Source organism: Barbus barbus (assembly GCF_936440315.1).
Source record: "Barbus barbus genome assembly, chromosome: 8".
In the NCBI taxonomy this organism is placed as follows: domain Eukaryota; kingdom Metazoa; phylum Chordata; class Actinopteri; order Cypriniformes; family Cyprinidae; genus Barbus; species Barbus barbus.
Window position 1 is genome coordinate 19741626 of NC_136736.1, and position 21600 is coordinate 19763225.

The following is a 21600-nucleotide window of genomic DNA, read 5'->3' on the forward strand; positions in this document are numbered from 1 at the left end:
GGTTTATCTCTGAAGAGATTGCTATTAGCAACGAGACTGTGACATATTAGACCGAATACAACAAGACAAGAGGACAGTAAGGTTGGCTGATCGAATCTCATGAAAGGAACAGAAAATAATAAAATAATCAAAGTTAGACATCCTCTATTTTGGAAGCAGGAATATTTTAAAAGAAACATGATACACTGAGATCTGTTACCATTCCTCGCGGCAAACCCAATGAAGAGAAAACAGTATTTATTTCTGACAACCAAAGTTTACCAATTTTTGTTACAAATATGCATCTGTTCTTCACAAAAATCTGGAAAAGCAATGCGCTGCTGTCTCAAAATGGAGGGGTTTCATCAATACACTGAAATGAATAATATCCCACACAATTTTCATAGGGAGAAACTGCATATATTTATGCATATTTATTTGTGGTTATGAAATACATGTATTTAGTTTTATATCCAACCAATATATTTATACTTGCATTTTGATTTATCCAAGGTACTTAAAGGTGTAACAACACTACTACTATTAAAAGGCACTGGAAAACGAGATAATCAATAGATCCTGTCCTCTGGCAATGCTACCATGCATTACATTTTAAACAAACCCCATTTTGAAGAGAAAAATAACAGCCATGTCAGGGAGGAAGACAACCCCCTTTTCTTTTTTATTTAGGTTAATAATGGTAGAAATGTCACGCTTGTTTAAAGATACATGATTGCAGCTGTGGACACCACATCTTGGATGGCTCCTCAATGGCCGGATACTTTAATGTTTGGGCAACATTACTGATGACTGTGACATCAGCTGGGCAACAACAGAAAGGAAAACTCATTATAGATGTCATATTTAGAAGAAAATCTATTACATAATCACACATATTTATTTTAAAAATCAGTAATTTACATAATTTAAAGAGCTTTAAACTCACTTTTTGTGCATTTATTGTGCTCTCCCAGTCCATCTGACAGATTTGTGGGATTGCTGTGAGCAGGATGCTGCTAGCTTTATTTGCATTCTCTTTCATGGTTTTCAGAACATTGTCCACACACACCTAGAAAAAAAAAAAAAAAAAAAAAAAGTTGCTAAGTTTGGTATATGCAGGTTTATAAAAAAATACATGAGAAAAAAACACAAATAAAAATTAATGGACCAGCAAGCAAGAGATCAACCATTAATTTATGACTGGGCAGTAAATGCAGAAATTCAGTTTGAACTTAAAATGATCATATTTATTCTTAAAATTAAGCTTTACCTCTAAAAAAACAACAACAACATCCTCAAAACAGATATCAGGCTGTTAAGTCTCCGCGTCTCACATTTCCCTGTAGCCACACAGATAATGCTCTCTGACACATGCACAAATATTGTTTTCCTTCAGAGGAATGACTAATCGGTTGCCAGCAAAATATGTGATTATCTGTGCATGAGTCAGAGAGCGAAAGAGAATACAGGACAGGGACGGAAGGATGTGGTGAATTGGGGCGTTAAAACTAGAGGTCAGCAGCAGGAACCTGGAAGGAGGACTCTGAACTGTGAGGGGAAGTTAACATTGCAGCAAACTACCAGCCTTTGATCTCAAAAACTCAATTTTTGAAGTGAGTATTTGCCACAAATATAAGGACCAAAGGAATAGCTGGGCTTGTATAGACCCAAGGTTGTAGATATTAATTAATTCTGCTGCTAAAATGAGTATTTGCTTTTAAATTACTACACGGGGAAAAAATACAAATAAAAAATCTTGTTTTTGTCTCATTACCTTTTCTTGAAAGGGCATCAGTCAAGTAAGCCTAATGCAATGGATTTCGTGTGAAATTGCATACATCATTTGCCCATGCATGTCACGTCAAAACATTAGCTAAAAAAAAAAGGTTCAGCTGTGGATAGTGGGAAACTGAAGATTTGTCATCACAACGAACCAGGAAAATTGACCATGCATAATTCAGAAGCGCTAACCTCCAGGCAATCACCGGTTGTAAAGACAAAAAAAAAAAAAAAATCATTCTTTGCCCATCTGCTCTGATAAAATGTCTTCTATCCCTGGTGCCTCAACTACATGTATCTGTACTGTGAAGCAGAGCAAAAGTACAACCAAAGCAATGGTATTTTGCAAGATGCATACGGTATTGTTTTTTAACTACTAGAGGGCCAAAGTTACTTAGAGTGGCTTTAAAAACATCTCAGTTCATTAAACAGGCCATTTATTTTTAAAGTTCTATTTTACATAGTAAAAATAAATAAATTACACACTATAAAAACACTATATTTAGGCTAAATACGGCAAGAATATATTTTTTTATATTACAGTTTAATATTAGACATGAATTAGTTACATTTCTCTCTTTCCTAAAATACCAATTTTCCATTTATCAGAACTTTAATCATGATTCTGAGATAAAACAAGACGGAAAAAAGTATTGATGCACAGCCTCTGTGGGCTTGGTATCATTTGACCTGGGAATGCATTTAAAACCTCTATACTCTTCTAGCATGCAATCCTTGTGAATCTGTGTATTTTGGCAGTTTCAGTTCCATGCTGAAAAAAAATTGGATTCCAGTTGAAACACTGTCCATTCACTTAGCTCTGATTGAGGAAATCTTATGCTTTTTTCACGCACACATTTATGAGTCTGTCTCCTGCACAAAAGGTTTTTTGGTCTGTAAAGTAAAGTAAAGTCGTGACGTATTGTCAAGTATGGTGACCCATACTCGAAATTGGTGCTCTGCGTTTAACCCATCCAAGTGCACACACACACAGCAGTGAGTAGTGAACAAATCCACACACACACCGTGAACACACACCCGGAGCAGTGGGCAGCCAATGCTGCGGCGCCCGGGGAGCAGTTGTGGGTTCGGTGCCTTGCTCGTGGTATTGAGGGTGGAGAGAGACAATTGCCGGCCGGAGACTCGAACCCGCAACCTTTCGATTACGAGTCCGACTCTCTAACCATTAGGCCACGACTTCCCACTAAAGGGGAAGGGGGAAAGGGACGTTCTCTGCATTTAACCCATCCAGGTACACGGGCAGCCATCAATGCGGGGAGCAGTTCAGGGGTTCGGTGCCTTGCTCAAGGGTCTCACCTCAGTCGTGGTATTGAGGGTGGAGAGAGTGTTGGTTATTCACTCCAACCACCTACAATCCCTGCCGGACCTGAGACTCGAACCCACGACCTTCGGGTTACAAGTCCAACTCTCTATCCATTAGGCCACGACTGCCCCTGTGTGGGAGTAACATTAAAAAGTGTGCAGCTGTGCATGTGCACAGCTTAGAAATACATAAAAAGACATACACAAACACACACAAAAGAAAAAGTAAGGTTCATGTAAGGTGTATCTGTAAGGTAATAATCTTAGATTATCTAATTATAAATACTATAACCTAACCCAAACCCCCACCTTGACAGAAAACTGTAAAAAAAAAAAAAACTTAAAATACAATAAATACAAAACAAAATCAAAAACACAGGGGTTTGACAAAATTATTACAGAGGTTAATATCATTATGTACACTACTGTGAAAAACAAATGTGATTAACTTTTATTTTATATTATTTATTATCATTGTCTAGTTTGTATATCACAGTAGTAGTATTCAATAGTGTTTAGCACAAACCATGCGTGAAATCATTAACTTCTCAGACTTCCAAAAAGTAAAAATCATGGAAGTCTGTTCAGCAGGAGCATCTGTAACCTTAACAGCCCAATTGTTTGGCATTTTAAGATCAGCAGCCTTTATGATTATGAATGCATACACAAAGCAAGAATCCATCAGCGAAGAAGAAAATTGAGCAAAATACCCAAGGTGAATGAAAGGGGCCGTCAAACACTAAGAAAAATGAAGCGACAGAAAACCTCAATCTTCACCTTGAAGACCCCGTTTCCGCAAAAACCGACAACATAGAGCTTCACAAAGCCAGCATTCATGAAAGAGCTGCAACTGCTAAAAATTGAATCACAGACACCAATGCTAAAAACATGATGTCATGATCATAAAACCTGGACAGTTGGAGGGAGCACCAGAATGAACTAACTTCAACATCTGCCCTATATAAATATATATATATATATTATTATTATTTTTTTTTTTTTTACAAACGGAAATGTCCTTGAATGTCCTGAAAAGGAGGTTCTGTCATATTTATTTAACTTCTGCCAAAACAGAATAGTCCATAAAATATGGTTAAGTAAGTAAACACACATACTGTACAAACACATAAACTGAAGTGGTAACACTTATGAAGCCCGTATTTATAATACATTATAAAGGTATTCTTAACGCATTATAATGAATGCATAATGCATTATAAATAACTTAATAATATGTTGTATCATCTCATGAATATTCATAAGAACAGTTTTAATGTATTATAATAGTTACTTATTTGTGGTTATAGCTTTTAAGAGTATGATGATTTATAACGATCCATCCGCTTAAGTTACAATGGATTATATTTCTCATAGTTATAATGTATTATAAGTCTCATATCTCGCCACGTTACTTATGTTACTTTTTATTTAAAGCAAACAAAGACCACTTATAAGTAATAATAATAACAATATTTTTTTTTTCTGAAACAGCCATAAAATCAGATATCAGATCAGATGAATGTGTAATATGACACATTCGCTTTGAACATTTAAAAAAATATATAATATCAGTTGGATTATTTTGATTTGGTACTCTTTAGACAGCCGTTGATAAGTAACTCTGCAACTACATGTCAACTAGCAGTCATGAGAGTATTAGTAGTGTGTCTGCTGAATATACTGTATGCTAACACTTTATTTTGATGGTTCCTCAACAGACATACTGAGTATAGGATACTTTGCAAGTATGTGAACATTCTACCTACCCTACCTAAGTCTACTACTACAATTAGTTTTATATATATAAACATTGCATTCATTATAATGCCTTAAGAATGCCCTTATAATGTATTATAAATACGGGCTTCATAGAAAATGTTACCACAGAGGTTTCTATCTGCTCACCGCTTCTTCGTGCTCTTTCCAGCAGTCATAATCAGTTGCCATTGCAATACTAGCATAACACAGCCCGGCCTCCTTGGCAAGAACCACCTCCGGTACTGTGGTCATGTTGATGACATCAGCACCCCATTGTCTGAACATGAGGCTCTCTGCCCGAGAGGAGAAACGAGGACCCTCTATCGTCACCATTGTCCCTCGGGTGTGACACTTCACACCAAGTCCCTGGGCAACCTCCACAAGCACCTACAAGAGGAGGTAAGAAAAAGGAATGAGAATAAGAAAAAAATAATAAGAATGAGAATATGGTAAGATGAACAATGAGACAGACAGAGAGCTGAGAAATGTCACTCACCTCTCTAGTCCTGTTGCAGAAAGGTTCAGCCATAGGGATGTGGCACACACCTGGGGGGCTGGTGGGCTGCCCATCATATAATGTCTGGACACGTTTTGATGTCCTTGAATTCAGGGTGGTGTGTGACATTTTTGCGTGGAAATTAAGATTAAAATGAAATATGAATATGAACCAAACTGAGTCCTCAAATTCAAGGGCGGTTCAAATCATCATCACAGGCAAATGTTCACTTCAACAATGAATAAGTGTTGTCAATGAGTTTGAAGTGTGATGCATGAAAAAAAAAAACAGTCCAACATCAAAGGCAGGATTTTGAGCAGCCTCTAAAGTTCTATCTTAGCATTGCCAACAGATGCTGAGTGATAGCACCATTACTGTATACTCGTGTGAAAAGAATGTGTTCGAATTTTATGCCAGTTTGTGTCGTCCGACAGACGTAGCCTGTGTGCGAACTTAAGAATTTGTTTGATTTCTCTCAAAGTTCTGTGACATTCAGCTAAACTTTAAGTTCCTCAAGAAACATTTCTCTCTAGCAAAATTAATATTAAATGGAAATAAGAGATGCTTAAAGGAAAAAAAAACCACTCCTGGCTACAATTTAAACAGTTTTGTTAAGACAGGAATCCTGTCACGCACATCTTGTTTCGGTGGCTGCCTAAGTAACTTTAAGTTTGGGTTGAGCATACTGTGGTTTTTCAATCTCAAGGTGGATTTGGATTTTACTGGGGTTCATTGGCAAAAGCTCCTGGAGCTCCAGAACTGAGGTAATACAATGCACATTGAAAATGCATGGTTGCAGACATTCCATGTCGAGTTCAAAACACAAACCTGGCCAATGACCGCCATATAAGTTTGTTGTTTTTTTAACAATCAGGTTTTGGCCATTATGGGCAATAAGGTTCAAAGATACAACATTTCAGATACAAAAATAGCAGAGCAGCAATTTGGTCAACCGTTGATATTGTTTTACGCTGCATGGTTCAATAAATCTAAAGACAAAGCTATTGATGTCTTTAGGTCAAATTGCTCAAAAGTAAATTAAATTTAAGCTATTTGTCTTCCCTGAACATTAATGTTGAGTATTAATATTTGGAAAACAAGAAGAAAAAAAAAAAAACCCAGAAAGATCTAAAATCTAAAATGTCTGTTTTTTTTATAATGTTGATATAGTTTTTTATATTGTGTCTGGATGCTAGATGTTAGTGATGAGGTGTCAATTCCTCGACTCCGAATAGCCCTAGTGTCTATCATTGAGTGCACTTTAATCAAGAAGTGAATAAAATAAATGGAGGAACTCCTATGATGCTCACTGATGGTAAAACGAAGCTTTGGGAAGGTCATTCCTATGTTCCCAGGGTTTTGTGTTCAAAGGGTTCTAAGCTTCCAGGGCCGTAAGTTTACAGGGTTGTTTGTTTCCTATTGTTTTATATATACAGTATATATATATATATATATATATATATTTCATTTTTTTTTTTAAGTGAGTGTGAAATTGAAAATGTGATGAAAAATTATTATAGAGAAATTAACACTAACCTATCAATAAACTGGTCAATCAAAACAATGTCCCCAGGCTGGATGTCCTCTCTGAGGGAACCACATGCTGTGGTGACTAACAGGTGAGTACAGCCCTCTTCCTTCAAGGCCCAAATATTGGCCTGGTAATTAACATCGGTGGGCATTATGGTGTGTTGTCTCCCATGCCTTGTAGAGGGGGAAAAGTTCTAGATTAGACTTCTGTCCTTGAATATAAAACCAGAACACAAATATAAGTCAGATTGTATATTGTATCATTATACCCTGTAGTGTAATTACCTTGCAAGAAGTACACATTCAACATTCTTTATTTTTCCCAAAATTAGAGCATCAGATGGCTGTCAAAAGAGAGGAAGAAATGAGTATGCATAAATACACTACAGGCTCTGCCTATCAATACAACTGTTATATATTATTGGGAACACATGATTTAGAAGCAAACCATGATTTGCAATTATTTAATTAAAGCAAATGCATATATTCATTTCCAAATGTACTCTCCCATAATTATGCATGCAAGAAAGTACACTAGACACAACGCAGAGACACTCACCTTTCCAAATGGCGTGACTACATACCGTTCTGTCCTTCCCTCCAGGATATCTGGATCATCAAGACCAGATCCACCAATTATTCCTATCTATGAGAACATTATGTTTTATAGACATATCTGAATGTGGTATGGGTGTTCCAACACTCACAAATATTTTATAACGACAAAACATATAGGATGTGGTTCATTAAAAATATATTTAAATGATCTTCATACTCTGAGCCAATTTTCACAATATATAGATGCAATATGGTGCCATTTGCATTTGTATGCAACAAGAGAGAGCAAGTCTGTGATACTGTATGTACTTTACTGCATGAGACATGAGTCATGCATTGCCTGTTTCAGTTACCCAGATGAACATTCTGATTTACAGTGCTGCCATAGATATCTGACCACTAAATGCCATTATTGAACAAACAGAATCAAGTATTCCAGAAGCCAGTAGAGTCTTAAGCACTGAAGTTGAGGACAGCCAATTCACTTAACCTGAATGATTTCCTAGACAGTTTGCGAAACACCATCAGAATATATAAGAATCAAGAATGCAGCTGAAAAATAGGTTTTTCATTCTGATTCTTATTCTTTGCCTCCAGAGGAGTCACTTTAGTATAATGCTAGTTCTGCACAATATGCAATATTATATATATATATATATATAGAGAGAGAGAGAGAGAGAGAGAGAGAGAGAGAGAGAGAGAGAGACTATATATATATATATAAATAGTTAATTCTCTTTAACTTTTATTTAGGCCTAATTGACAAAACTATAAAAGACAAGATTTCCAAAGTTTTCACTGACCAACGTAAATATATTTTGTAAATATTAACAAATTTTGTTTTTGACGGCTGCAACACATTCCAAAAAGGTTATAGAATATCCACATTAAGGCCTTTACACACGATGTTGCTTTCACATCGAAACAAATGTTCTGCTAATTCTCGCCTGCACGCTAGGTGGCGCCGACCAACAATGCATTTTTTCTTCATGTCGCGTAGGTTTACATCGTCCGCTGCTCATTATAGAGCATTGAATTAAAATAAATAACTTTTGTTTCTTCATCAGAAACACAAAACATCCATAGTGTTTACAAGAATACATCTGAAACATTTAGAGGTAAAATTAGCATCAAGCTACATTGAAAATGTATGTATTAACGTTTTTGCGCAAAACCCACTTTAAATCATCATCGAGTGCTTGTAATAACTTCCGATTGTGATCTAAAATGGATTTTGATTTTATAGGCAGACATGCACTCTTTGTATGTTTTATAATGGACTGATCGATACCTGCTTGTCATGTCATAAACATATTACATGATTGACAGGTCTAGAGTGAACAAGATCTGACTCATAAACACTCGCGCTCCTAGAAGAAAATGGACGGTGCTCTTCAGATCACATAATTCAGTGGAGAATTAATAAAAATGTTATTCTCTATAAAGAACATGTGAGAATAGTTTGTTCTTAAATACCAACAATAAGAACACAGCAAGCATTCACTCTTTTATCTTGAGGAAAAAGTCCTCTACTTCTCTGTTTTTATGCTCGTGCTCAATACAGTCTTCTGAGCTTCGACCTTTTGGGTAACAGCAGTTGCTCTGGCTATATCTTATTGGACGGCCCGTGTTTTCGCTTTGCGAAACTGAAAAGATTTGTCGGACTGGAAGAAAAAAACATTTGCATTTTCAGTGGGCGAATGTTTGCGGTCTGTGTGGAAGCATCTATAGGAAGCTGTTGTTTTATTCCAGCGCAATTCGTTTTGCTTTTTCGCGCTCAGTGTGGAAAGGCCTTTAAACTGTTTTGAAACAGTTCACAGTAAGCAGGTCAACTGGTAATAGGTCAAGGTATCATGTTTGGGTATAACAAGAGCATCATATAGCCACATGGGCTCAGGAGTACTTCAGAAAACTGCTGTCAATTAACACAGTCTGCTGCTGCATCAAGAAATGCAACTTGAACATCTGTTACTCTAGTCTAGGAGAAAGCTATACATCAATTCTATGCAGTGATGCTACCGGGTTCTCTGGGCCAGAGCTCATCTCAGAGAGTCAAAAAGACAGTGAAAATGTTTGCTGTATTCAGATGAGTCCATATTTCAACTTGTTTCCGGGAAAAATGGATTTCGAGTTCTCAATCCCAAAGACCAAAGGGGCCATCCAGACTTTCATTAGCGACAGAAGCAGAAGCAAATGTCTGTCATGGTATGGGGGCGCAGCAAAGCAAATGGCATGGGTGACTGGCATATGTGTGAAAGTACCATTGACAAGGAGGCATACACTGGGATTGTACAGAGACATATACTGCCATCAAGATATCTTTCATGGGAAGTCCATGGTCATTATATCAAGACAATGACAGGTCACATTCTGCATGTGCTATAACAGCGTGGTTTCATAGACAGAAGTGAATGTGCTGGCCAGCAGATCGGTCTCCTATTGAAAATGTATTGCTCATCATGAAAAGGAGAATCAGACAACAACAATCACAGACTGCTGAGCATCTGAAGTCTTGTATCAAGCGAGATTGAACAAAGATTTTGGTCGCAGAACTGCAATTAGTATCCTCAATTCCTAAACAATTAAACATTGTAATTAAAAGGATCGTTGATGTCACACAGTGTTAAAAATGCCTCTGTCCCAACTTTTTTGGAGCGTGTTGCAGCCATCAAAATCAAAATTTGTTCATATTTACAAAATACATTTACATTGGTCAGTGAAAACTTTGGAAATATTTTCTTTGTACTTTTGTCAATTAAATAAAAGTTAAAGAGAATGAAAAAACACAGAGATTCTTGATTTTATTGCATTTTACAAAATGTCCCAACTTCTCTGGAATTGGTATATAAATATATTAGAATTTATTCATGCAACAACTTGGTTTTTGTTTTCAGCTGTTCTTTCCTGTTTGCATCTCGTTTTTTTTTTTTCATCATAAACGTAAACGTTAAGGTGTGTTGCAGCCAGAAGTCAAAACAAGCATATCTAATGACATGAGAATGATGGAAGTATTTTAGTTGATTAAACTATCTAATTTTAATTAATGGAATATGTAAATATGTTTGTGAATGTTGCAGTTATATTAAATATTTCCCAAACAATAAAAAATAGAAAACAAATTAAAAAGTGGCTGTTAGGATCAATGAATATTACTGACTAGCGTTACATATTGAATGTGAAAAGAAATAAATAGCCTACACATTGGCTTTTCAGAAAACGTACTCTTCGGATCCACAAAATAAAAAAAGAGATATCTTGAAGAATGGATTTAGGTGGGTGGGGGTTTTGGGGGTTCCTATGGAAGTAAAAGGCTACCATCAACTGTCTGGTTAACATTCTTAGGCTGATGATGCATGGGGCAACTTTGATTAATGTTACTGTCAGCGGGCAACCAGTTGAGACACAGGGCCCATGACCGATCTAAAGTATCCAGATAGAAATTTGTTACCCATTCTCAGTGGGAAAGTGCTCAAGAAATATTGCTCCAAAAACGTTGCCCAGCAAAATTGCTCAAAAAGTTGCCCTGTGTGTCATCTGCCTAAGAAACATCATATTTTGTGTTCAATAGAAGAAACTCAGGTTTGAAACAAATGGAGGGTGAGTAAATAATGGCAGAATTTTCTTTTTGGGGTGAACTATTCTTTTAATGTAAAGTTTTGGGGCTAAGTTTCAATCAGGGTACTGTTAAGAGAGTCACTTCATAATGGTTTAATCCTTTCAACGTGCCAGTAAACCTAAATATAGGATAGTAGTCGTATGTTTTGTACGTTTTAGACTATATTTTCTATTAAAACTGTAACAACCTAAACTTTTTTCCTACCAAAGTGAAAAAGAGCATCGAGTATACAAAACAGTCTAATGATATCGATTGCACCGACAAAACAACGTTACATGTATTTACAATTACGTTATAATTAGTTCATGCCCACAGAAATATTAACACGGTAGTCCTATATGCATACTGTATATATATATCTATGTATGCATACGCCCAAGGTAACGTTAGGTAGCGGCATCGGCTCGGCTCCAGGAAGAAGCGGTAAAGCCAGTGGTGATAGCAGATTGTCATGCTCTATAAAGTGCAAAACGGGCTGCTGACATTGGATGTAAAGAAAAGTGCTGTATACTGCCAAATACAATACAGCGACATAGTTATAAATGTAATCTTCATTTCAGAACTTAATTAAAACAACATTTGGTTAATGGCGTGTTGATGTGAAATTACTGCAGTGGTCCATCTCCTAAACTATTTTCTTGCATACATTTTCTCCTTGTGTACGCCCATATATTTCATGATCAATAATGATAATTATCATTCAATACTATTAGATTTACCTTTATGTGACTGTTCGATGCCATTTTCTTTCACGTGTAAAACACAACATCAGCTAGTTCTTTCTTGTGAAGGAACTAGGAAACTCAAAAGAAAGATGCGCATTAGCGCCACCTACTGAGTGGGATCCAAGATCAACAATAGTCTCAAAAGTATGGTGCATGATTTAGCCCACTAAACACCATCATCACAACACGTCAATAAAAGAGTATTATTAACACGAACTAAGAGAAAAACGTTTACCAGGATTTATATAAATGTATATGAAATATTACATAATGCGGTGGGAATACTCCTTGCAAAAAAAAATATCAAATTTTTGTACATATTTTGCAATAAAATATCACGTGTTGGCTAATAAAACAATGGATTTTTCAACATAGATAACGTACTTTTTTCTTACAGCAGTTTACATTTTTTTACCTTTAAAATAGTTTGGACAGTATCAAGAAATCATAATAAAAATACCCAAATGAAAAATTTAAGTATTTTTTCTCGGCATCAATGTATTGATTCAATTTAAAGATGAATTTTCAGTGTATTTTCTGAAACCGTTTTAGAAATCTGAGGATATACACTGAGTTCATGTGTCATAAACTGTAAATGACAAAAATAAATAATGAATGCCTGTGCATGAAACTGCTTCTGGACTATTTTAAGCAAACATACACATAGAAATGTGCACACAAAAGAACACATTATGAAAAAATACATTCAGTAAAAAAGACACATTTATGATCCTTTCAATTTATTTGACATAGCCAAATAAAAAAAGGCACACAAAACTGAAAATTTGAAAATTGGTGATTGTTAATTTGCTTGCATAGGGGAGTTCGAAATGAAATACATTTTCCATTAAACCACATATACAAATGTACATATACCTTAAATGTAAAAAAAAAGAAAGAAACCCCAAATCAAAATCATATTTTAAACCCATCCCTTTTGTATTTATAAAACACTGAAAATACATGTGGCCATTACAGCAATAGTCCTTTGCCAATCATTATTTGCCACAAATTGAGGAGTTCAGTTAAACTGAACATACTAACTCACAAAGGCATTGGCGTTAATCTGTCTGGAGCGTGATTCCCTGCATCACCCACAGAACTACATCCAGTTCCAGCAGTTGACTCTTGCTCCATGTCTAGGAATCTGGACAGGAGCGGCTGAGTTTCTGTAGCACTGTTTGCTATTTTGACAGTGGAGTCAGCTGCACAGATATTACTGGTTGAGGGTTCACAGATATTACTGGTTGAGGGTTCACTGGGGTCAGCACTGTCACTGTCACTAGCAATTGTAATAAGAACAGGGCTGTTTTTTCCCACCCTCTCCTCACTATTATGTCTCCTACTCTTGTGTTTCTTCTTCTTCTTGTGATGTTTCCGACTGTGACCCTCAGATTTGTCATCTCTACTTGGACTCCTGCTTTTCCTCTTGAACTTTTTGTGATGCTTCTTGTATTTCTTTTTTGCATCATCTTTAACAGAATCAGTAAACAATTTGCTAGAGGGTTCCTCATGATGCTTTGTTTTGTATTTCTTTTTCCTGCCATGTTCATCATGCCGTGATGTCTGATGTGAGGAGCTGGAGTTGATTCTAGAACTGCTCCTTGAGCATCTTCTGTGCTGACGGTTGGAGGAGCTAGACTCGATTCTAGACCTGCTTCTTGATTGACTTCTGTCCTGATGATTGGAAGAGTTGATTCTAGACCTGCTCCTTGAGCGATTTCTGTCCTGACGGTTGGAGGAGCTGGACTTAATTCTAGAATTGCTCCCTGAACAACTTCTGTCCTGACGGTCCCTGCTTCGCCTTCTGCTATGCGATCGGGAACGAGAACGATCATGTACACTTCTGTAATAGCTGGTGTAGGACGAGCATGTCTTTGTATAACATCTCCTGCTGCTGTCTCTTTGACTGTAATGGCTATATGAATGCCAATAAGATGAGGTGTGGTGACTTGTCTCTTTTTCTCGTCTCTGCTTATGCTTGCTCTCTTTAGACAATGGGTGTTTCCTGCTACGAGAGGAGGAGTGTGCCTTGTTGCTGCGCAAGGATCCTTCTCTAGATCCTAACAACTCCCTTTCATGATGCCCTTTGCCATATTTATCTTCTTTTCTTGGGTGACTAGAGGTGTTCTCAGGTGAGCGAGAGCATCTCGCTGGCCTCCTTGAGGTTCTCTGAGTGTCAGTGGGAGACAAATCAGACTCTGAAGTAAATCGAATGTGTTGGGGTGCCCGAAGGCTTTGTAGCTCTGCATTCTGCTCAGAATGTTCTGAGTCAGATGAAAGCTGGACCAGTTCTGGAGTCCTTTCTGACACTGCCTTAACATAGCCGATAACAACACAGTCATCATCACTGCCAGTGGAATGCTCCTCTTCCACTGCAATAGAGCCAGTATTTGCTGGACGGTCTTGATGTGGCATAGCAGCAACAGACACTACTGCTTCCCCTACACTACTATCAGAATCCGAGTCCCTCACAGGGAAAGGTAATACCTGAGATAGCTCTGAGGAGTAGGATGGCCCTGGGGTCTCATCATCCCATGTTGTTTGGTTTAAAGTCAGACTAGGAGTGGCATAATCCTGGAATCCTGATACTAAGGAATCACTTTCGTCCTCAGAGATGGCGATCACAGAGGTTTCCGAACTGCTACCCTCTCCGGAGGGCAGAGGCAAGTCATAAACAGCACGCTGGTCATATGCCTCCATGTTGAACGGGGATTGAGCAAATCTAAGAAACTCATGCAGGAAGTGCTCTGTATGGGATAGCAAGAAGGGTCGAATCTCGTGTACAACAGCCTGGTCGTCCAAGTTATGTCGAGTGATCAAAGTCATGATTATGTGCTGCACTATGTTCACAAGGGAACCGTGAGTACCATACAGAACAGTCAGCTCTCGTCTCAACCAAGGCACGAGCCTGTGGAGACAAGCAGGATTTCTTTTGAAGAACTCTGCAGAAGTCTCCCTGCTACGACCGCCATCCTGCACGCCCTGGACTCGCACACCTCTTCTGTACAAGGCTCGTCTAAATTTAACCATTTCTTGTTCGTGAAGACTTTGCACAGCTCTTCCTTCTCTCTCTCTTCGTCTTACTGCCAACCTCCTTAACATGCTATGGAGATCTCTGTTGTGCCGCTGTGGAAGAGATCCCCTCAGGCCCTCAAATATGACCCCATGGTCAGGAGGAGGAGACATTCTCCTCGGTGCTTGCCTGCGGTCACCTGTAAGCGTGGTGCGATACCTGAATCTTTGCCCTGCCATGTTGCCAAATGAGCCATTTTCAGTTGGTCGCAGGTCAAACCTCTTGTAGTTATCTTCAGACTTAATGGTGTGATAAATTGAATTAAATGGCTGTTTGCACAAAGGGCATTCTGCTTTGTTCTTCGACCACTCATGGATGCAGCAGAAGCAAAACTTATGCAAGCACACATCCAGATATGATATGTTTTTGAAATGATCCAGGCATATTGGGCATTTAGATTCTGGAGATGCTCCTTTTGATACAGTGTTTAACACAACTCCTGACAGGCGCTCCTTCATCTGTGGTGATGCCATAATCTGATGGAAGAAATATTTGAATTATTAGGGTACTCGCATTTGCTACATTTGTGTGTAAAAGTGATAGTGTTTAAATTTAATTGAAATTATAAACGAAAAGAATAAGAATGAACTAAAAATTATTATTATTTAAGGGGGATCAAGTCAAAACTGTCAAGGTGATCCAACTGACCTGATATGATAATAAAGAAAACGTTTTCGTTCAAAGAAAACCATATTCGGCAGTATAGGATTTTTTTTTTTTTTCTTAGAGACAAAAAAGTATTATTTTAATAAAACAGCTCCACTGTTTATTAATATTTAAAAACTTTTTGTCTGCCCAAATCATTATTGATCGTATTTACTCATCTTATTTCGTTTTCTTATTATTAATAAACTAATTTATGACAGAAATAAGACAATATTGGTATTTTACCATGTTTACAAAACAAACCAATAGTACGGTGTCTATTTAAGTGTTTATTTAAGCGCAATAAATTCATTTTTATTTAAAACAGAAACGAAGAAAAATATCTCTTTCAAAATGCTGTTTTAAACTTACTCTTTTGTGTATGTGTTGAAACTTTTAGATCCTCTGAATTCCGCTGGCAGCATCTCACTTAAATATCCGAAACAAACAAAAGAGCATTATGACTTTTTAATAATAATTATTATACTTATAGTAATGTTTTACAGAATCCACAAAAACATGTTGAACTGAAGATAACTTACTGCCTGACAAACCAGCGCCGTTTTAAAGATCAACACACGGCATCTAAGAAGCCTGTAACGCATTATATCTTACGATTATTGCTACACCTTTACAGCTTCAAGTATAAAAAGCTTAATAACGTCAAAAAAAAAAAGATACAACAACTCTCAGTCGGTCTCGGTCTCCAAAAGCAATGTTGGTCATCGTAACGTAACAAAACAAGAACATTACGGAAGTGAAATCCTGTCAAACTTTCAGAACTTCCTGTTTATCACTTCACAATAAAAGTCCATTAACCATATGCGAGACAAACATCAAAAAAAGGAGTTTTGACATTTTGAAGCGGTAATGATGTATCAGAGAAATAGCTCTTTCTAGTTGTGGTTTATGCTATTCATTTCATAATTTCAAAATACTAAAACACTCACAGACCATTCTGAGAACTGTTGACTAAATAGCAACGACAAAGCATGAGGAGCATTTAAGAAAATATTTTAATTTAGTAATCTAATATTCAAACACAGACTTTAATAGTTTACTGCTTTTCCCCCCTTATTATTTGTCATTGTCTTATTTGGCATTTAAAGCACTGAATTGTGATATTTTTTTCAAAATCATGCAATGACTGATGTCAAAGACACTATGTTGTCAAGAATGTCACTCTTGGCTCTTCAGTGTGCATTTCATTAAAATAATTCAAGACTCTACTTTCAATGTGAGATGTGTGGAGCAAAAAAAAAAAAAAAAAACGATTAAATTAGCTAAATTTTATGGATCTCAGAATGTACCCAAATACTGTCATTCAAAGGCACAGAATAGGCATTCAGAATCTGTATAATACATTTTATTGACATAGTATACACACAAACATGTTTTTACAACCAGTGCTGACAGGTATGTCTATACTGAATATAATGTGGGATTTTCAGTGATGACCATGACTGTCTGCTTCAGGAAGATCTGGGACAACTTCTCCTGTTTCCAAAATGGTGTCTCCCTTAAAGAACATACACAAACAAAGAAGGTGTAAACATCAAAATGAATGATTATTTGAAGGTAACTTACAAAGCTCCTTTTGTTTATTAGTGCAATAATACTGTTTGGACCAAATATACTTACAGGAAACAGTCTGGGTTTAAGAACAACAATTCCATATGGCATTTTCTGTGGAAACAAGAAATATCTATATGAACTTCAAATTTAGGCATGACATTGATCAGCCAAAGCACAAAGATATTTGGCGTTACATTTCATCTGCAACCTTTGCACACATAATACAAGCGTTTAAGAAAATATTATATTTTACATTTCTTAAATGTAACAAAAAGATGAATAAATCTGACATTCTTTGAAATAAGACATCAAAGGTCATAAAGGCTATGATTATGTTTCAATAATAATAATAATAATAATAATAATGATAAGCTTTATAATTGTTATCTCCATTAAACTAAATAGAGAAAAATACTACATTAATTACATTAATTTTTATTTCATAAAACAATGTAGAACAAAGCATTCTATTTTGATCTGGACTGAGTTCTCCCGAAATATTATTCTATTGAATAAATTATATATATTGCAATAATGTAAAATTATGTATATTGTAATAACTTTTATTGTAATTGTAATATTTATTTTTATTGTAATAATTAAATTTGTATGTAAATGGGATTATTTCTTTTTCAGTTTTGATATGCATCTTCAGAAAATAATGAAATCTTATCGAAGCCTTAGATTTACCCTCATAGTTATATAGCCTCTATAGTGGCTTGGACTTCCCTGTTATTTTAGGACAGAGCACAAATTACAGTTCAGTTCAATGGAAGCAGTGCATCTGTAAATGAAACAGTATAAAGATGAACTTACACTGACGTGGTACTTCACGTAGTAATGCACGATCCAGGCTGGGATCAGAATCCGCGTGACAGCAAAAACACTGGCATTATAGGCTTTAAATGTCTGGTTCATCCACATAACAAGAAGATAAGACAACATTGGATGTTATATTAGTATAGTGCTGGTAAAATGCTCAGATAATTCAGAGCATTGCAAATACCTAAACACAATATACGTTTATACTTTAGATGTGTTTAATCCGATATATAGATCATAAACTCACGTATAGTCTCCAGAGTGTCTTGGGCTGCAGAAACCCAGCCCAGAGTCGCTCGATGCGGCCCGGTGTTTTGGGTGCAACGACGGGTTCTCGAGGACTAAGCTCCTGATCTCTGAGCCACTGCCGTCGAAGCTTTGTTAACTGCTCAAAGCGGAGTTTTTCATCCGCTGAGTGTCCAGTCATACTGATTTTCTCTTATTCCTCAAATAAAGCCGAATTTACAATGACATCTAAAGAGGACAAACCTCCCAGAATGCAACGCGAACTCAGGAATATCAATATGAATATCGTGGTTTTACACAGCGACACCTGCTGATCTGGAGTCAAATCACTATTGCGATGATTCGCACCACTACTACACGATTTAAAAAAAACTACCTGTGCAGTGTGCACTTTCTTCGACAGAAGAGCTCAAGGTTTTTGTTTAGCGTATAGCCATGCTAGGCCCTACTAGAAGATCGTCTGGGTGCAAAAAATATATTTCTTCATTTATGGTTCAAAAGTAGTAATTTCTTGCTGACATATAAATAGCAAATAATTCATTATAAAACATATTTTGCCAGTGCCCAATTTGTCTGTATTTTTCCACTGCATGCTGCCTTTCAGGTCACACACCTCAGTAAGTTAGATTGCTGGAAAATTTTCTATGAAGAAAACAAAAATGAATGTACTGCTCTCTATAATATTCTGAATGGCTGGTTTATGGGTGTCTTAAAGAAACTGTGAATAATGTGTAGTACAAAAAGTCTCTAGAATGGCATTATGCATATTTGAAATACATATGAATCAACTCATTGTTTTCCTATTTAAAATGCAAATTAACGCTAATATGGGGCATGCTGTATGTCATTGTTTCTATTTATGGACGTATTTGCCTTTATTTTTATAGAACAGAGGAAAAAGCAGGAAAAGGGGAACAGGATCTGTAAAGGACCACAAGATGCAGCTGTGCAATGGGAGCATGGCCACAAGTTTTTTTGTTGTTGTTTGTTTGTTTGCTTGTTTTTTTAATTAATTAATTTAGAAATTTGGTATAGGCACTTTCGTCTAATTTTAATTGATAGTAGACACTCTCACTCACTATATACAGTTGTGTTCAAAATAATAGCAGTGTGAATACATTGTAAAAAGCGCTATATAAATAAAGGTGACTTGACTTGACTTGAAGCTCAAAATCCTTGTAATAACTGTTACTTCAATACACACAAATGCTTTGGGATGCATTCTATTCTAAATCAAAACATGAAGAAAAATTTGGCAAATGTGTTATTACTTTACAGAAAGTCAAGCAAAAGGAATATTTGGCTGTTAAAAAAAGCAGTGTCTGCATTTTTCTTTACAAAGTCAAACTCTCTCTGAATGTGAGAAAAACTAAAGAGCTGATCATGGACTTTAGGAAGAGACAGCAGCAGCCCTACACCCCTCTTATGATCAGTGGGACCCCTGTGGAGAGGGTGAGTAGCTTCAGGTAATTCGGTGTAGACATCTCCGAGAACCTGACTTGGACTACACACATCCAAACACAGGTTAAGAAAGCCAGGCAAAGACTGTACCATCTGCGACAGCTGAGGAAATTCAGGGTGTCACCAGCAATCCTAAAAACGTTCTATTCAGGGACCATAGAAAGTGTATTGACTCAGTGCATCTCAGTGTGGTATGGAAACAGCTCCAATCAGGACTGCAAAGCACTACAGAGAGTTGTGCGCTTAGCTGAACATATCTCAGGGTCTGCTCTCCCCTCTCTGCAGGACATCTACCTCAAACGCTGCAAAAATAGAGCTGTTAAAATAATCAAGGACTCAAATCACCCTGGTAACCGTCTATTCACTTTGCTTCCATCTGGTAAGCGCTTCCGTAGCCTGATGGCAAAAACTGAGAGACTTAGGAGGAGCTTCTTCCCCCAGGCCATCAGGCTCCTAAACTCTAACTTGGTCTCATAACATCACATGACTCCATTTAAATATCACTATATCAATAAGCTATTCATAATTTATTCTACCTCGTATTGTTGCTATTTAAATACCCTGTACAACTTTTTTGCACATTCCTGCTTATATTATTATTATTATTTAAGTCAACAACATACTGACCTGCACATTTATATTTATATTTTTTATCTTTTATATTATTTTATTCTTTTTATTTTTTCTACTTTTCTTTTTTTTTATATATTTATGTATATTTTGTGTGTTTGTATTCTATATAATTGCACTGTCCTTGGAGCGGACCTGACTTACATTTCACTGCTGGTTATACTCTGTATAATTGTGTATGTGACAATTAAAAATGTTGAATCTTGAATCTTAAACAGAAAAATGCTTGAAGATTAAGCTTTCTTGTGAATGACTGAACTAACATTTAGTTGTACAGCCACGGTTTCTGAGAACTGCTTCACATCTGTGTTGCATGGAGTCTGGCACCTGTGAACAGGTCTCTAGCTTGCATGAAATGGCCTTTTCTGGTAAGATATTCTAACCGTTTATTCTTTTCTTTTGCAGCAACATTAGAGTACATGTTGGATATGAGCATACAAAAGACAGATTTATAATAGCCATGTATGTATGTAAATCTCTAAGTAAGGAGAATTTAACTGCAGACTCAAGTATCAAGTCAACTAAAAGACTATTTCTTAAGTTTATATTAAGAAAACAAATGATTCACTATCAATAATTGAGCACCAACAATCACAAACATGATAAATCCCACATTAAAAACTTTTGTCCCATATGGTTTGAATGTAAAAATTTGGTTTCAGTTGTTTCTTTTATAAATGAGATTATCTAATATCTAATTAAAGTTTATTTGAACTTAATGTGGTTTTATCATGTTTGTGATTGTTGGTGCTCAATTATTTATGGTGTATCTTGTTTTATTAATATAAAGTTAAGAGTATTTTAATTGTTTGCTGGCTAATTATTATATGTTAATTCTGATGTTGTTGATATTACCTGTGATTATATTTGTGGTGCTCTCCATTTTATAGTAAGCTGTATCTTGTCAAAGGCTGCTTGCCTGCCTAAATGTTGGAAATAATAAAAATACTTAAGTGAGTGAGCAGTTATACTCTTTCTTCGTGTTCTCTTTAACTTGCACCTCACAAAGGTGTGTAGTTTCTCTAGCATTTTATCTACTTAAGGAAATGTAAATCTCTCAACTTGTATAAACTATAAACACCCATCTACTCTTTCTCTTTCCATCTAATGTAAATTGTTTTATCTCTTTAGGTGTAGAAATTCTATCAACACAGATGGTGAATTACCAACACTTAACAAATGCACCTCCTGCTGTTCCCTGTAGTAAAGTAAAGTAAAGTAAAGTCGTGACGTATTGTCAAGTATGGTGACCCATACTCGAAATTGGTGCTCTGCGTTTAACCCATCCAAGTGCACACACACAGCAGTGAGTAGTGAACAAATGCACACACACACACACACACACACCGTGAACACACACCCGGAGCAGTGGGCAGCCATG

The 21600-nt window shown here is 36.5% G+C and overlaps 2 protein-coding genes across 2 annotated transcripts; both read right to left on the reverse strand.

Annotated features, from left to right (window-relative positions):
- Positions 1–221: 221 nt before the first annotated feature.
- On the reverse strand, positions 222–16169 carry LOC306874309 (uncharacterized protein). The gene is made up of 11 exons (XM_079424284.1): positions 16028–16169; positions 15858–15914; positions 12813–15316; positions 8742–8793; positions 7425–7511; positions 7151–7209; positions 6872–7039; positions 5336–5438; positions 4987–5226; positions 926–1048; positions 222–801 (listed from the first exon to the last, which is right to left on the reverse strand). Exons 3-11 carry the CDS (start codon positions 15311–15313, stop codon positions 763–765), a joined length of 3372 nt encoding a protein of 1123 aa, XP_079280410.1. The 5' UTR covers positions 15314–15316; positions 15858–15914; positions 16028–16169; the 3' UTR covers positions 222–762.
- Positions 16170–16835: 666 nt separating this feature from the next.
- LOC306873654 (NADH dehydrogenase [ubiquinone] 1 beta subcomplex subunit 6-like) lies at positions 16836–18394 on the reverse strand. Its single transcript, XM_079423098.1, has 4 exons — positions 18130–18394; positions 17877–17969; positions 17127–17171; positions 16836–17004 (listed from the first exon to the last, which is right to left on the reverse strand). The coding sequence occupies exons 1-4, from the start codon at positions 18307–18309 to the stop codon at positions 16933–16935; spliced, it is 390 nt and encodes a 129-aa protein (XP_079279224.1). The 5' UTR covers positions 18310–18394; the 3' UTR covers positions 16836–16932.
- Between the last annotated feature and the right edge of the window lie 3206 nt (positions 18395–21600).

What these genes read in the sequence shown, in the direction of transcription:
- LOC306874309 (XM_079424284.1), bottom strand. Translation starts at nt 15,313, where the DNA reads ATGGCATCACCACAGATGAAGGAGCGCCTGTCAGGAGTTGTGTTAAAC. An exon ending in ATTGACCAGTTTATTGATAG is followed by an intron (nt 5,439 to 6,871) that starts GTTAGTGTTAAT and finishes CCTGAATTCAAG; the next exon opens with GACATCAAAACGTGTCCAGA. An exon ending in GCACAATAAATGCACAAAAA is followed by an intron (nt 802 to 925) that starts GTGAGTTTAAAG and finishes GTTGTTGCCCAG; the next exon opens with CTGATGTCACAGTCATCAGT.
- LOC306873654 (XM_079423098.1), bottom strand. Translation starts at nt 18,309, where the DNA reads ATGACTGGACACTCAGCGGATGAAAAACTCCGCTTTGAGCAGTTAACA. An exon ending in AGACACTCTGGAGACTATAC is followed by an intron (nt 17,970 to 18,129) that starts GTGAGTTTATGA and finishes TGGATGAACCAG; the next exon opens with ACATTTAAAGCCTATAATGC. An exon ending in ACGTGAAGTACCACGTCAGT is followed by an intron (nt 17,172 to 17,876) that starts GTAAGTTCATCT and finishes TTGTTTCCACAG; the next exon opens with AAAATGCCATATGGAATTGT.